Below are 14861 nucleotides of genomic sequence, written 5' to 3'. Positions count from 1 at the left end.
GCTCACCAAATATCTCCTGCATGAGTGAATGACCTAGGCCCTAAGCTTCCAGGGACCCTAGTGAATATTAAGTGCTTCTCATGGTGAAAGCCTAGTATTGCTGGGCATTGCCTCCTGACAGTTCTGTCCTATCCTGCTGTCTTTTCCAGGACTACTGTGCAGGAGTTGGGGCATTGGGGAGCCAGCCCCCCTTGTATGTGGGGCACTTACTTGGGGACTTAAGGCCAGTGACCCAGAGCATTAGGTGACTTAGGGAGCTCCAGGTTCACCTTATCCCTTTTTGTGTGAAGTCTAACTTCTTTTCTTTTTTTAAAAAAAGATTTCATTTACTTATTTTTAGAGAGAGGGGAAGGGAAGGAGAAAGAGATGGAGGGAAACATTAATATGACAGAGAAACATTGATCAATTGCCTTTTGCCCCTGCTGGGGACCAAACCCACAACCCAGGCATATGCCCTGACCAGAATTGAACAGGCAACCTTTTGCTTTGCAGGACAATGCCCACCAACTGAGCCACACCAGCCAGGGCCTACCTTATTTTCTTTATGTGACTTAGGGGAAATTGGGATGCACACGCGCGTGTGTTTCTATTTGTCTATGCAAAGTCCACAGTGGCTGGGGAGACAAACCATTCTGCCGTGGAGGGTCTAGAATTTAGCTATGGGGGGTCCTCGGGCTGAGGAGGATTCTCTGGTGTACTGTTTATGAAGAGGATCTCCATAACTTGGCCCTGGGGGGTATCTCTGATGTCTCCGATGTTCTGGGAGCTCGGACTGTTGTAGCTGTGGAACTACATAGGATCCTTGTCCCTACTCAGGGACTGCTTTAACACAGGCCAGACTTCCAGGATCTCTGAGATGTCTGGGGAGCCAACCTACACCTGCCAGAAGTAATCTTACATCAAGATTTCCATGGACTCTCCATTACCTGCTGGGCATACAAGGCCCTTCACAGTCTGGCCTAATCTAGTGTCCAGCTTCAATTCCTGTTCCTCCTTTCTATACACTGTTGACTGTGGTCACATTATACGCTGCCCATATTTCAGTCAGTCTGAGGATACCTATTGAGAAGACACTGCGCTGGGTTAGAGACTGACACGGAACAAGACAGATAAGAGTCCCTGCCTTCATGGTGCAGGTAGTCCGGTGAGGAAAACAAACATTAAACAGATCATTGCTTCTCAAATACAAAATGATTGGGCCTGTGCCTCTGCCTATAATCCCCTTTTCCTCTGTTCTATCCTGTCAAGCATACCACCAAGCCCCTAATTCAATTACCTTCTCTATGAAGCCTGTCTGACTCCTTTCCTTGTAAATAGCAGAGCTGGCTACTTCCTCCTTTTGGTCCTGTAGCATTCTGGTCACTTCTTTATTGCTGCAACTAGTATATTGTATTATGATGATCTGCTTCTCTCCCCTTCTCAGCCTACTGTCTGTTTTGTGGAGGAACTTAAATACATTATTACACTTACATTTAATTCTCAAAACAACGTCTAAGGTTAGTCATCCTACCTCATTTTATAGATGAAGGAAGCTGAAGTTCAGAGGAGTTAAATGACTTTTAAATGACTTCCCATCAGTGACACAGCCAGGATATTGAAGAGCCAAGGTTAGAACCTACATGCGTCTGACTTTCAGTCCTGCGTTTCTAACTACTATGTCATACAGCCTTTAAAAACAGTCCTCCTGTGTGAGTGGAGCAGTGGTGTGATCTCCTGCACTCCTACCCGATGCCCGGGATCGTCTGAAAAATAGGCAATGCTTCATGAATTCTTTATGATAATTCTGTCATTATATACTGATTTTAGTATTTGTACTTCCAGTGTCAGTGCAAATAATCAAACCTATCAAAGGGATGAAGGGAGAAATAGACTTAAAGTGTGTTTAGGAGCAATTTTTCTCCCTAACTAGGAATTGAGCTTAGCCTTCAAAAGAATCTGTTGAATTTTAATCCTCAACCAAGAGAGGAGAAATATAAAGTCTGGGACCAGTTATGAGCTTTGCTCCTGCCCAGCAAAGAGCTGCTTCTGCTAGACTCATGGTGGAATTAACTTCACTTTCATTTGGGGAATAACTGAATTCTTAAGTTTGATTAATAAACATTTGATAGGAGGGTAAAAATGAATAAGTGAGTGAGTGAACCTGTGGATTGGAGTCCCTGCTTGGGGATCCAGCCTGCTCTCAAGCCCAGGACAGCCTATGTCTATGCTAGGCTGTGCCTTTGAGGACCAAAGGTATTTGGACTGATTTACTGGGATCTGTCCTTATGCTATCTGGGGCAGGCTGCCAGGAACAGGGGCGTGGAGGGGCTTCCTCCCCCACAACACTTGTACTTGTGAGCTCTCCTTGCAGGAATTGTCCTGCAAGTGCCTCCATAGTTCTGAGCCAAGGTGAAGAGCCCAGAGCAGAGCCGTGGCTGGATAAGATTACAATTTTCTCCTGCTCTGATTACAGGCAGCTTATCTGCGTTTCACTGTTGTGGCTCTTCTCAGGCTCAGGGAAAAAAAAAAAAGGAAAATCTCATCTGTTCTTGTTGTGTACTTTTCAGAGGGTCGATGAGTGGATGGCGAAGGAAGGCCTCTTAGATCCAAACGTCAAGTCAATTTTTGTCACCTGTGGAGACTGGGACTTAAAAGTCATGTGAGTATGAGAAGGGCTGCTTTGCTAGCAGGGCTTGGAACCTGTGGGACCAGTTCTTGCCTTTCACAGACTTAAATGCCTAAGCCAACAGGGCAGCTAGGTCAGGGAGTCCCTGGGTTTGGGGGGCTGCCAGCAGAAGAAGAGGGCTGGGAGCCCTGCCTTCTGCCTCTGGAGCAGGGAGGGCTAGATCAAGGACTCTACTGGGACTGCTGTTATTGGGGCCTTCGTGCCATTGCCAGGTCTCACTGCTTAAGATAGCCCTTCAGTTGCAGGGCTACATGTCAGTGCCCTGGAAGGAAAGAGTTAAAGGAGGGTCTATATTTTTTAACCAGATGCATAGTGTTTATTAGTCTAAGTGTATTTTATAACCGTAGGTACTCCTACTATTTCTGTTTTTATAGATGAGAAGATTAGGGTACAAAGAGGTTAAGTAACTTGCCCAAGAATATACGGAGCTAGGATTCAAACCCAGGCAACCTGCCTCTAGGGTCCTTTCTCCCAACCATTATACTGTGCTATCCTCTTATCTGGGCTACAAGGCCCTGATGATACAACTGAGAGCCTACGGGTGGGATGAGAGAAAGCTTTTTCTAGGAAGTTGCCTAAGTCACAGCCTCTTCTCTTCTCCTTTGTCCCCATTGCTTTCTCTCCTTTGTCTCCTGATCCTGGAAGACAAAACTGGTTACTTTGCTAGGCTGACACTTTTGCCTCTTGTCTATCTCATGGATACCTGACTTCAGACAGTCCCCAGGGAACCAAAGTGGGGTGGAAGTGGTGGGGGCATTGTTTGCTGAGGATTGATAGAATCGATAACTCTGTGTTCTTTGTGACTGAAGGCGGCAGCAAGCATTCTGTGTGTGTGTGTGTACGCGCATGCACACCTGCACTTTTGAGCATGGGATAGGGTATCAGCGGGGAGCTGAGAGTAGTGGTTCTGGAGCGATATTTCCTACCAAATCAGGCATTACTATCTTCTCATCACGGCCTTTTTTTTTTTTTTTTGTCTTTGTCTTTCGGATACTGGGCATTGAAGCAAAGTTATGCACCCAGCCAGATGGGTATCAGGCCTGCAATTGGACACCAGCTCTCTAGGTGAGATAGAAGGGAGAACAAGCCCAGGTCACATAAACACCTACACACCTCATCTCCCATATCCCTTAGGTTGTGTGCACACACTTGCTGCACACCACCAGGTCTGCACACACAGCTCCCAGAGCTCCAGGGGATCTCTCTGCTCCCAGATGACACTCATTTGTCAGGGAGATTATATAGGCTGGGCTGATAGGAATCAGAGGAGGGTTCCATGTAGAAAGTGAGGAGGAGGAGGAAGGCTGTTGTTCTTGTTTATAGTCTCCTGGTCAGCTTTGAGCACTTGAAACAGAGAAAAGATTTAGGTGGAGCTCGGCGGGATAGGAGGAGGTGTTTGGGGTGGAGCAGGGAATAGGCTGATACCCAGAGGCCTGTGTGGTCCATTCCAGAGGCCTGGTTTCTCCAAATAGCCTCCCAGGACTCCCACTCTTCTAGTGGTTGTTTGTCTTTGGTGTGTTCATGTAACAAACACTCGCATTTCAGAATCTTTTGTGTTAACTGTGACGGGCATGTACATATATACACCAGGTGGGGCAAAAAAATAGGCTTATAGTTGTGAGTACATGAAACGGAGTTTATTCTTGTATTACTTATGAATTATTGTATTATTTTTCAGATGAACAACTGTTAACCTACTTTTGCCCCATCCTGTATGTGCATAAGAAAATTTTCCTGGGCATGAGGCTGACGACTCTGGGGCTGATTCTCCTGAGCTTGGCAGTCTGGCCTGCTCTGGCCTGCAACGCCAGTTCAGCTGTTGGCATGGTGGGCCCTGGCAGATTTTGGTGACTCAGGAGGCTGCCCTATATCTTCACAAGAAATGATGTAATCAAAGTGGAATCAAAAGGAGGGATAGGGTTGTTGAATTCAAGCATATGTGAAAGGAAACCAGATTTTAAATGAGCACGTACCATATGTCATTCAGTCCTCTGTCTTCACTGGTAGGACGTTATAGCTGGAAAAAACAAAACAAAATTAAAAACTGAGGCTCAAATTGGTAAAGACTCACAGCTACACAGAATTGAATTCCAAGACCACATAGCTTCCAAAAATAACAAATGGGGTTGGGTAGTTTTTGGACGTTGGTTTGCGTTTGGATTGGGAAAGCCAGTGAAGCTCTGAAAGGGTGTGCAGGAGGAAGCAGATGTCAGGTGGCAGAGGCTGGGGGAAGGGGAGCTCTGAGGCTGCCTTTTAGAAGCAGGACTCTGCATAACTGCTGGGAAGGCTCTTAATTAAATGTGTAACAAAATAAAAACAGCCAGAGAGGAAACCTAAGTGGTGCTGCGTGACAGCGCACAGCTTATCGGTGTTCCTGGAACCTCTCGTCAGATGGCTCTCATCAAAGCCGTCACCTTTTTATGTGCCCGGTAAAGGCTGATGATGAGCCTGACAAGGGTGGTGTTAAACTGACACCCACAACTTGTTAGTATGTGGCTTACTTTTTATTTTGACATCCATTTTGAGATTTAACTAAGTCTAAGGAATTCAGCAAGTATTTTCCTTTCCCACTCTGGTTTCCCAGAGCCGTGGCTCCTTATTGCTGTCCTTCCTCTCTCTCCCAACCAGCTTCCCATCACTTTTGTTGGAAAGGGCCTGATTAGTGACGCACTGTGAAACGGGAACTGAAGTGGCAGCAGAATTCCTGCTGGAGAAAAGAAATCTGCTCCCAACCTGACAAGTCATTTTGGGTCCATCTTTTATCAAAACTGGATGAATTGATACTCGAGGGTTACGTGGGCTTTGATTCTATAGTCACAGGTCCTGCTTAGGTGGGTTTTAATTTAGTAAGTATGGATTTAATTTTCTTTCTAAACATGTTTAAGATACAACACTTGTTCTGGAATTGGCCCTTGGTCATCTTGCCTTCCCTACCTGACCTGCTTTTGCTTTAACTTACCTGGTGTTTCTTGAAGCTCCTCATGGGGTTTAGTTTTCTTTCACCAGTTTTTTTTATCTTCTCTCCTTACCCAGGTAGAAATGTTTCTGTAAAGGGGTTCCATTTTTGACACGATGATAGGGTAGGGCTGATGCAGAGTGAGGAGTGACGCCTGCGCAGGTGCCACCCTTGAGGAGCTCAGATTTCAGTCTGTAGCTTGAATATCTGGGTTCACCAACTGAACAGCACAGAGTGGCCAAGAAGCGCGACCAGGGTCTTTTCCAGTGACCTGTGGGTCTGAGGAGAGGAGCAGATCAGGAAGACAGAAAGCTAGGGGTAAGGATGGGTATGAGGTGTGTAGGGAAGAGCTGACATGAGGGGAGGCCTGGCCCTCAGTGCAGCCTGGGATGGGGACCTTTGGAGAGGATGAGGATAATCAGCTCTGCTCTGATGAGGCAGGGTCTAGGGCCAGCTCAGAGTCTGTGGCGAGGGCCCTCTCCTAGCTCAGCTCAGCTCTGAATGCTGTTTCCGTTCCACTGGAGATTGAATATGTAAATGCTGGGCTGTCTTCCTCCTGAAGTGTGCTTACTACACCCCTCTGTTGGTGCTTTGCAGATGTGGACCTGGAAGACTTTCAGTTTTAGGAAGGCTGGAGGTCAAAAGATACTTGCTCAGATTACTGTACCCAGTCTTATTTGGGAGACAGGCACTCAGTGGGGACTGCTGAGGGTGCCCGCAGGACTGCAAGTCAAATGGCCAAGACTATTGGTGTCTAGTCACCTGGAGTGAAGTCCCATAGTGATGTAACTACACACCTGGGAGAGAACTGTGGGGTGGTGACTATCCTGTGTGTGTGTGTGGGCAGTGGAGGGGGGGGTGGATGTGTAGAATATAGATGAAATGCTGGGACTCCTTGCCCTCATTTGACAAAGTTGGCCATATCATCCTTCTTGAAATGCTCTTTGTTTTTACTTTTCTATGTCTCCTTTTCCTCTAGCTTTACCTTCACAGTGTCTTAGAGATGCTTCTTCCTTTTTTGTTAAATTTTGTGTTTGTTAAATATTTGTGTTTTTTTGATCTCTGTCCTTAACTGTCTTTTCTTTTTATTCTGCACACGCACACTTACCAGAGTGATCTCATCTTTTGCCATAGCTTCCACTATCCTCTGTGTGCTGATGTCTTCTAATCTTTTTCTGCAACTGAGAAATGGAAACTGACATGGCAGCAGAGATCCCACCGGAGAAAAGACACTGCTCCATCTGCCATCTGAACTCCAAGCCTTTATATCCAGCTCCCTATTCTCTATCCCCATGTAGATGCCCATAGGCCCCTTAAAGCTCAAGGGTTATCCTTCTCTCAACCCTAGACCTCCAGCATTCCCTCAGATAACGACTGGGGTCATCTACTCGGTAGCTCTGTCGGAAACCTGAGAATCATCCTTGATTCTGCTTTCTAGCCATAACCAATTAATTGCCAATTCCTGTTGAGTCTTCCTCCCAGAGCTTTCTCAGAGTCGTTGCCTTCTTTCCATCCCCATTTCCACTGCCCTAGTTAAGGTCATAATAGTCTCTGTGGATTATTACAGAAGTCTTCTAACTAGTCTTTTCTGATCCAGTCTTGCTGCTTTTATTCCATTTTCCTAATTGCAGCAGATTATGTCACACTCTGCTTAACACCCTCTCCATTCTCATCCTGGCTGCTGGTACCTGGTCTGGTGTCAGTGGAGGTCTAGACTATTACCTTCATTTTGATGTGGAGCATAGTTGTCCAGGAGGTGTGGTGGGGGATGATTTGGGGCTGTCTGAGAGCCTCCTCGCAGAGCTACAAATGAATGAATCCTCAGATCTATTTTAGGGAAACCACTGCTAGTATTGCTCTAGCCACTTCTGTCCCTTAGTATATTTGAAATCATGTGGGGCATCTAAGCTTGCGGGGCATCTCATCGTGTTACTGAGCCCTTGAGAGCCTTGCCCCTTGCCCATGGATGTGCCAGAGGGTCTCAGCACTGAGCTGTATCACCTTTGATTAGCAGCCTGCTGGGGGAAGGGGCTTGAGTAAGAACTCCCTGGCAGTCCTGACTTGTCTCATTTCCCAATACTTTTATCTGTCACTGCAAGCGCTTGGGCTCTCCTCCTGAACTAATTAAGTTTGCATGTGTTTAGACACATTGCCAAATAGGGCTTAGCAAAGCGGAACTGAGCTACATCTCTTTCTGAGTAGGGAAGGAAGGGTATATGAATGCTCCCCCATGAGGGCCCGGGAGAAGTGTGGATGACATGGAGTGGGTGTGTGCGCAGATGATAGGCATTCTGCCCTGGCCCTCCTAGGGATACAGCAGGCCTGCAAAGCAACCTTCTGATTGGCTGGCAGGGGCAGGTGAGGCCCACCTGCCAGCTCTCTTAGTGAATTGGGCATCTAAGAGGGTCGAGGTTGCATAGAGGGCAGGCTCTGAGGTATGTATTTTCTCCCACGCATAAGCAAAATTGAATGTCAAGTTTAGTGGGATTTGCAGGGGGAGTTTGTCAGACTGTGCGCTGTTTGCTGCCAGCCTGAACCTACCTAAGCCTAGAGCCACCTGTGTGGCTGGCAGAGTGCAGGTGGCCTTCCTTCTAAGACTGAGAAGTGCAGTAGAAACATGGACAATTGAAGGCCTAAGTTTCCCTTTTTGCCTACAAGACCGCACCCAGTCCCCTTGCTTAGCCTCATGATCTTTGCGAGGTTGCACCAGGGGGAGGTGGAGAAAAGGAGAGTAGTACTGCCCAGAATCTCCTTACCCCAGAGGATCACCATAGATGATGGCTGACAGTATGTTTCCATGTCTGACTGATGCCTGCCTTTCCCTAGTGCTGGGTGGCTTGGGGTCTGAGATGTACTGTGTTGGAACATACTTGGGTCCTGTTCATACAGCAGACACGGGGGCATTACCACATTGTGGACTCCTTCTCTGAGGTAGGGAGTGAGGATATTTTCTATAGAAGGCAGGAGAGCAAGCTGACAGCCGTGGTCAAAGCCTCAGTACTATAGCTCTGAAGCCAACGGGTCAGCTTCTTGGCCATGAAGAGGCTTAGACAGACCAGGCTCATAGCGCACACCAAGTGTGTGTAGTGGGGTGGGGTGGGGGCGATTCTGCAGGTTGTATAGGAATTCTGGGCCTTTGAGCTGCAGCCAAAGCCCAGAGAGAACGAGAACCAGACCTTCTGCCCTCCCTTCAGCTTCCCTAGAGCCTTCTCGTCAGCAAAGGTGCATCGGGTTAGCCCCAAGAAGGCAGCTTGAGTTGATGGGGTCATGTTTCAGCTGCAGCTAATCCAAGTCACTCGATATAAATCTGTCCCTGCTGCCTCTCCCCTCCCTCCCATCCCCAACCCACAGACAGGGAAATGAATCCTGGCCCTCACCCTGAATACATCATGGCAGGCCTGCCTCTAATGAGAGAGGGCCATTCATTGTGGGGTGAAGCTCCCTGCAGAGCCTGGGATGCCATTAATTAAAGAAGAGCCACCTGAAGCCAGTCGTGCAGTACAGCCTGCCACACACTCAGATGGAGTGGTGGTGGGGTAGCCTCGTTAGCCTGACAGCTCCTTAGGCCGAGAGTTTGTGGGCTTGGAGGAATGAGGGATGCCCGCCTCCACCCGAGAGCTCACGTGCCTCTGGGGCCAGCATCCTCACAAATGCATGAAAGCCCCCTCCTGCACATGTCTTGGGGCCTAGAACTGGCATAAAGGAGCTCCTGATTGTGGGCCTTCAGGGACTATCCATTTGCCATGGGCGGGCCCTAGGGCAAGAGCAGGTTTCTGTGGAGGCCGAGCAGTCTCCTAGTTCCCTTCCTGTGCTCCCTTCCCACTCTTCCTCAGAACCTGGGCCTGTGGAGGTTGGCCTGCTGTGGAAGGACTTTGGGCCTAGAGGGCCACTAGGGGATATGCTTGCAGTCTCCCTGGCGGACAGAGCTTCTGGTCTTCCACTTTCTAGACACCTCTAGGCTGAAGGGTGGAACCCCTGGGAAGGTATCAGAGGATCTAAAAGAACTTTAGTGACTATAACAAACCCTGGAATGGAAGTTTTTCTCAGTTAAAATCCCCATAAAAGATAAAGGTATTTACATCGTAAATAATCAGACACTGAGATGTTTTGGCAGTGGGGGTCTCAAGCTTTGGTCTGCTGTAGAGCTGCCGACTGGATGGCTCTTTACTGCTTAACTGATCCTGAGGCAAGTGTTGCTGCCTAGATTCCGGTCCCTGGACTTACATAGGGAGCTCCCCTTGGCCATCTGTGAGGGTCTTATCGCCTCCTCCTTGCTGGCAGGAGGGGCTTATAGGCATTGAGGCCTTTAAAGCTGTGGCCCAGAATTGGGATAGCACAGCCAGCCTCTGCCTGGGTTGTCAAGAAGACAGATTGGTCTTGTGTCTGAGGCTCTTCAGAGCCGTCTTTGGAAGTCTGGTTCTATGCTCTGTGGCAGAATTTGACAGACAAGCTGCTTCAGAGAGCCTCAGAAACAGCTGGGGTCATGGCTTGACCATCTGACCCATCTCTGCTTCCCTAGATTTTGCCTGGTATGGAATAGAGGCTGCATGGGTCCTCCCACCAGACCCTGACACCCAGGACCTGGGCTATATTCTTTTGTGATTTGAACAGTTTTGGATCTTTTGAGGCCCTGGCCACTTGCCTGGGCCCTTTGTCCTCTGGCAGATAGAGAGTGAAGGCTGAAGGGCTTGTGCCCTGAACGCAAGGCGAAGGAGCACTCTTGCTCCTAGAAATTTTTTGTCCTTTGGGTGAGATATTTTTATGTTTTTTTCTTTAAACTCTGTGTGTGACTCTTGAGACCCAACTATTTTTTAAATCTTTCTAGAAATTAAGGTATGAAGTAATTATAGTGGGGTATAAAAGGATACAATGTGAAGTGTATAGCTGCTGTGTTTTTATACACATACACACCTGTGTAACCACTACCCAGAGGAAGATGAAGACGCTTTTCCATCAACCCAGAAGGTTTCCTTGTGCCCTTTCCCTGTCAGTAATACCCTCCCACTGCCACGTAACTACTGTTCTGACTTCTATTATTTTTGCTTAGTTTTGCTTGTTGATATTCATTTAAATGGAATCATACAAGATGTATTCTTTTGTGTCTGACTTTTGTTGCTCAACATAACATACAGGAGATTCATCCATGTTGTTTTATGTATCAGTTCAGCCTTTTTACTGCTGTTTAGTATTCCGTTGTGTTACCGTACTAGTTTATTCTCCTTTTGTTGGACTACCTACCTTGCTTAGTCCTTGAATACATATTTGTTGAATGAGTATGTGAATGTTTAATCTGATATGAGAATCTCCCTAGGTCTATCAGCTTATCCCAATCCCCCTCACCTCTTAAAACTTAATTCCAGTCCCTTGGGCATGTGTTCTTTCTTGTCTTTTCTGAAATCCACACTGGCCTCCCTCTTCTCTGAATTCCTGTTATAGAGAGAGGCTGGGCTGACCCCAGGCCTGTGGAAGTGACCTTAAAGCCTACTGACCCATTTATTTATTCTTTCAGCAGATGCTTATTGAATACCCATTATATGCCTTGCACTGTTCTAGGTATTGAGGATATAGCAGTGAACAAAGAGCTCAAATTTCCAAAACATTCTCCCTTCATGGAGCTTCCATTCCCATGCATGCAAGTACTGCCCTATGCCCTTTGGACCCTGGTGCCAGAAGAATCTTAGTCCTGTCCAGGTTTCTCTATCCTATGGGATTCTCTAGGAGCTAGCTGGCGTTGGCCCTTGCCACCCTGATAAGGCCTCTCTAGGGCTTATGGGCTTTGGTCTCCCTTTTCTGCTGCTGCTGCTGCTGCTGCTGCTTGGCATTGAAAGGGTTTCTCAATATCGGTGCTTCCCTTCCACTAACCAGGAGTCTGATTCCCTTTGTGAGGGGAGAGAATTAATCTCCAACTTTCCATGTCTGTAAGGTGAGTGACCTCTGTTTTTGTCAGCACTTGCCAATCTGTCCTTTAATTCCCAGCCCGGATAATGGAGACATTACTTTACACTAAAGCAAAGCACTAGTTCTTTGGGTGCAGATGCTGTACCAGTCCCGGTACTGGGAATAACAGGGAAGCTCAGTGGGGATCCCCTCGCAGATGTGCAGGCACCTGAAGGCTATAAGGGCATTGGCACCAGAGTAACCTTGGTCCTGAACTGTGGTTGGCAGATTCAAGGAAGGCAGGTGCCCTGCCATCACATTCTCCCTAACTACTGTCTGTGCAAGTGGGAAAACTGCTTCAGTGTGGTCTGAAATGGGATCCTTTTGTCAGGTCCTAAGAGCACACGAGAGGCTATGAACACCCCCAGAAAGGAAGAAGAGTTGGAGAGGAGGGTTCTTGGAAGGTGAAGGCCAGGGAACTCCAAGGCTGTGGTTGACATAGTGGCCCACAGTTCAGTGATCTGTGGACTCCGGGACTCAGCTCTGTAGTGCTTTGGGAATGGTGGCTGTGAGGGGGGTGGGATCAATTCTCAGTGTCCCTGGCTAAAGGGTGACATGACTCAAACTTGTTAGTTCTGTAAAACTGTTTTTTCCAAAGCCTGCAAGGATGTTGGTTTGGGGAAGAAAGCCAGCCAACCCAGAGAATCCCGGGAGCCTGACAGGCCTTTTTCTCTGCGATTCTTTCTTGCAGGGAGCCTGAGGCAGCCTGTCTCTTTGTTAACAGAGTGACAGCAATGTGACACCATGGAAATAATTACTAACAAATCACGGTGCTGACTGCAAACAGCTCTCTGTCTTCAGAGGCATGTCAGGGTGCATTAGAGCAGGACTGGAGGAGCGGCAGTGTGGGGGCTGAGGCGCGGCCCGCGCTCAGACGCGCTGCTTTTCTTCCCCCACCCGGATCCTTTTCTACTATGTCTGACTTTCCTGCTTTTTCCCACTGAGTCAACTAAGGGACCAGCTGGATAGGTGGCATGTGGCTAACCCCACTCCCTCTGGGAAGGTAGCTAGGACCCCTGTCTTTACTAAGGAACATCTGGGCGGTGAGAAGATCCAGGAATTTTTCCATTACAGAGCTTCAGAAAGGTGGAAGCACGCCCCTTTCTGATTTCCTCTCTGCCAGGTGGGACCAGCTTTGTCTGTCAGTGGTTTGGGGGGAGTGACAGTATTTTCTCTCCCTGGACCCAGAATGTGGGAGAAGCCTTGCCTCCCAGTGTTGGTTCAGCTCCCTTCCCCCACTAGCTGTGGTTGCTTCTTCAATTGCCATAGTCAATTTTTGGTAAGTCGACTTTGTCCATTCCCTCTTGGTTAGCAGAGTGATCGCTCTGACTGTCAGGGCTGTAAATAATGTTCCTGGCATGTATGGCTGGAGGCAGCCGTGTGGGGTGGGGAAAGGAGTGGAAGGAGGAGCAGCACTCTGACGGCTCCCTCACTCGCCCCCCCGCCCCTCTCATACAATATTTATCCAGGGATGGGAGTCAGATGCAGCGACCTCAGGGGTCACCCAGTTAAATAGCTTCTGAACCTCCCTGCATTCTAATTGCTGCAGTTGTCCTTTGCTCTGGAGACTTCTCCTCCCCATTGTCTGCTGAGGCACACACTAATGGCTGTCCTCCCTTGCCCTGCTGGGAGGCATGTGTGTATGGGGGGGTGGGTGAAGGGCTCATTTCTATCTTCCTTTCCCTAGGGATAAAGGAATCTAGGGACTATTAACAAGTGGCTTTAGCTAGGAGGAGCATAGAACCCTGCCTTCTCCTTGCTCCCTCCCCGAAGCTGGCCAGAAAAGGAGGTCCAAGCAGTGGGCTTGGTTAATGGGGCCAAAGGCTTCACCCATTTCTAATCCTAGTGACGCTTCTATAGGGGGACAGACCCTTGACTGCACTCAGCTGAGGAGCATCATCCTGTGTTCCCATGGTCCCACATTCAGGGTTTAGAAACTTCTTATGAGTGATATTTCCTATTGAAGAGTTCTATATTTTGCCCCCAAATCGGCCACATGCAAAAGTCTCTTGGGTCCCCTGGAGGTCGATTTAGATGACTGATGATGGGAGCAGGTGTGCCCTGTTTGTTGATCTAAGAGTGCGTGTGCCACACGTCTTCACAGGGCCTTCTCATAAATGTCAGTCACCCTGCACTGCAGCTCTTTTCTTCTAAGCGATGTTGTGGGAAACTGCCACTGGAGGTGCTCAGCACTGCCTGTCCTAGAAGCACTGGCATTTCAGCAGTAGCCTGAAGTTAACCCCTGTTGAGGGCTGCTCTGGGCCCCGTAAGTACTGTGCTGGGAACTGGAGGGACTACCAGGTGATCAGGACAGAAAGAGCAGCATGTGCATAACTAATCACAGGCTAAGTGAGGTAGAATATGAGAACGCTACGAAGAGCATTCAGAACAAATACTATGAGAACCCAGAGTAGCACAGTAGAGACACCAAATGGGTAGTAGTTATTTTTTTAGCAGTAAACTTTAAAAAGAAAAACAAAATATGAAAGAAAGCCCAATATTACAAAGTATATAAAAGCTGAGCTGTTCTGATTGAAGCTGGCTCAAGGCCCAGCCCATTCTTCTTCCTCTTCCCCCAGTGCACAAAGTAGCCTGATATCCCTCCTAGAACCCTAAAGCTTCATGGAGCACAGTTTAAAAACCGCTAACCTGTTCTAATGCCTGCCCAGATGTGTGACTCTGCTCACGTGTTTTGAAGGTTTAGGGGAGCTGGGAGCAGGGCCGAGGAAATCAGCCAGGGGTTTAGAGGGAACAGGTGTGTCTTTGAGTGTATTGGAGCAGAGGTCAGACTGCATCCCAGATCCTGAATGCTTTCAGGATACCTCTCTGTGGAGCCTCCAGAGGGCATTGTAGGCCATACAAAGGCAGCCCAGGCAAAGGGTCAAGATGGCCACAGGCCAGGTAGAGACTAGTAGGGGATAAATGAGGTGCCTTGGAAGCAGCTCAAACTGCAAAGGAGCTCCTATTTTCCTGGCCAAAACAGAGAGTAAATAGCTCATCAGCCGAGACACTGACCAAAGTGCCCTCAAATCCTCCCGTCACCTGCTCCCTCGCCTCCCCCTACCCTGCTCCTTGTTGCCTGCTGGGGCCTCTCCCATATCATCTGGAAAAGAGAGCTCTGGCCAGGTCCTGGTGGCAGCTCCAACACTTCCCGCAGTCACAACAGGTGGGGCACTGTGCCCTTTCCGTGGAAGAATTGCCCTGGGAGGGACCCTGGAAAGGCGCTTGTCTTGTTTCACTGGAGAGGGACTGGAGAGAAAGAAGGTATTTGATTTCATGGGGTATTTGTGGCACTGGGAAGGT

The 14861-nt window shown here is 48.3% G+C and overlaps 1 protein-coding gene across 11 annotated transcripts in view; it reads left to right on the top strand.

The window, feature by feature from the left end:
• The window catches only part of ERI3 (ERI1 exoribonuclease family member 3), a 122156-nt gene that overhangs the window by 39035 nt on the left and 68260 nt on the right, over positions 1-14861 (top strand). For all 11 annotated transcript variants that reach the window (XM_054572118.1, XM_054572116.1, XM_054572114.1 and 8 more), the window contains one exon: positions 2547-2638. In XM_054572118.1, coding sequence (XP_054428093.1) covers positions 2547-2638 — 92 coding nt within the window. The remainder of the gene's footprint in view (positions 1-2546; positions 2639-14861) is intronic.

The sequence above is a fragment of the Pteronotus mesoamericanus genome, unplaced genomic scaffold (assembly GCF_021234165.1).
Source record: "Pteronotus mesoamericanus isolate MK-2021 breed Mesoamerican mustached bat unplaced genomic scaffold, CSHL_Meso_final contig_221, whole genome shotgun sequence".
In the NCBI taxonomy this organism is placed as follows: domain Eukaryota; kingdom Metazoa; phylum Chordata; class Mammalia; order Chiroptera; family Mormoopidae; genus Pteronotus; species Pteronotus mesoamericanus.
The sequence above is the reverse complement of the archived record's forward strand: the minus strand, read 5'-3'. Positions and strand labels throughout refer to the sequence as shown.